At 52.8% G+C, this 1,830-nt stretch overlaps 1 protein-coding gene across 1 annotated transcript; it reads right to left on the reverse strand.

Moving 5' to 3' along the window:
- Window positions 1-13: 13 nt before the first annotated feature.
- Window positions 14-1,746, reverse strand: PPTG_15302 (hypothetical protein; the record flags this gene model as incomplete). The annotated part of the gene is made up of 5 exons (XM_008912352.1): window positions 14-61; window positions 154-594; window positions 641-1,069; window positions 1,154-1,499; window positions 1,550-1,746. 5 exons carry the CDS (start codon window positions 1,744-1,746, stop codon window positions 14-16), a joined length of 1,461 nt encoding a protein of 486 aa, XP_008910600.1.
- Window positions 1,747-1,830: the final 84 nt, after the last annotated feature.

Consider the following 1,830-nt stretch of genomic DNA (forward strand, 5'->3'; position numbering starts at 1 on the left):
TTCTACATTTTCATCAAGAGGAATCCATGTTCCTAACTCTTTCTTGGAAGGAAGCTTGACTCTACCACCACTCGCATTAATAGCAGGCACCCATGCCTTCCCATCTCGAACTTCCGTCACCGTTGTTGCTAACATAATAGATCCTAGACGAACCGTCGGTACGAAGATGCCCTTTTCTCCATCCTCTGCCGTCACCGCAATCTCAATAGGCGTCACTGTACTTCCACGAATTTGTGTCTTCCGTGCCATGCGCACTGCTGCAATCCTCACACCTTTCACTACGTCTTTAGTGTTGAACGGGATTACCACCGATCGTCCTTCCTCCATGTACTTGAGCTCGTTGGTGCGAAAATCCATCACAGCACCGTGATCGTTCATGAAATCCACGCCTACTAGAAAATCATCATCACAGCCCTTGACGACACATGCATCTACACACATCATATCGCCAAACACGTTCTCCATTTGAAAACGCCACACGCTTAGGACATCTAGGAGGAACCCCTCCAATTCCTTCAACATAATCCACAGGTGCGGAGCACGATACTCTGTCTCCGTATTTGACCCATCCAGTACCCGCGATAGTGAACCTGGCTCCACTGGCGAGCTCCACGTATCTAGTCACACCGTCAATCTTCACCTTCGCTGTAGGTAGTCCGTCGTTAGCTGCTACGTCGGGAACTTCAGCTTCGACTCCTACTTGTCGTCGTTGTACGAGGCTGACTCTGGCTCGTCCGCCGTCGTCTTGTAACCCAACCTCATTCTGTCCTTGTCGACGTTCTTCGAGTCGTCTAATGGCGTCTTTGACTTGTCGTTGGCGATCTCGTCGTTGCTCAGTTTCGTTGGTTTGTTGCCGTGCTGCTTCCTGTTCAGCGGCGCCTCGTTTCTCCAGTGCACGCTTCACTCTTTGACGTTTCTTTTGGTTGTACTCCGGCTTCCTGACCATTCGCACTCGGGCAATGTCTTGGCTTACGCCATCGTCACTACCGTTCGTCATTGCTTCCTTGGTCACGTCGCCGTCACCACTGGCGCCACATTCCACATTCTCCGGCGTCACACCGGTCCCCACCTAAACGCCTTCTTCAGATCGACACACGCCGTCCTCCTCGTCATCTTCTGGTGGCATAGTATCGGAACGCATATACCCTCTCACCGCCATTGCCGGCCGCACTGTTGCCACATAGCGAGCTGCGCGCTCACCATCCTTCTTGGCCGCTTCGGTAGTCAGGCACTGCCACAATTCATCCAACAAGTTCGCGTCACTAGTCGTCTGCTTCGTCACGCCTTCCGTGTCTTTTCTTCCGGCTGCGTCTCCCGGTCCTTGGTCTTCATCCAACTCCAGGTTCTGCGGCTCTGAGTCGTACTCAACTGACGTTCTGTCCTTCACTTCGTCTTGCATCATCTCCGCTGACTCGACCATGCATGTCTTGTCGTGTCGGTGTTCATCATCATTCCTTGAGCTCTCGTCCTTATCGTCTTTAACACCACGAGTTCCAACACTTGTCATCAGCTGGGGATTGTCATTCTCCGGTCGCCGTAATCCCTCTACTGCGCCGGTTTTTGCGTTCCCGACACCTTGACTTCGGTCTTTCGCTTTCGCAGGTTCAGTTCGTTCTTGGCCTTCGCGTCAGCGTCTGTACAGTCCTTGACCATTTGCCCATACTGATTACACGCGTAGCATTTAGGTCCAGTCGGGCATTGTGCCGCCCAGTGTCCATTCTTGCCGCACTTCCAGCATGCCTGCATGTCCTGCGCTGCTCTCGATCTTCCTGGTGGTTGACTACCGCCACTTCGTTGTTCCTGACGAGGTTCTGCCACTTGTTGTACAGC

The sequence above is a fragment of the Phytophthora parasitica genome, assembly GCF_000247585.1.
Source record: "Phytophthora parasitica INRA-310 unplaced genomic scaffold supercont2.46, whole genome shotgun sequence".
NCBI lineage: Eukaryota > Oomycota > Peronosporomycetes > Peronosporales > Peronosporaceae > Phytophthora > Phytophthora nicotianae.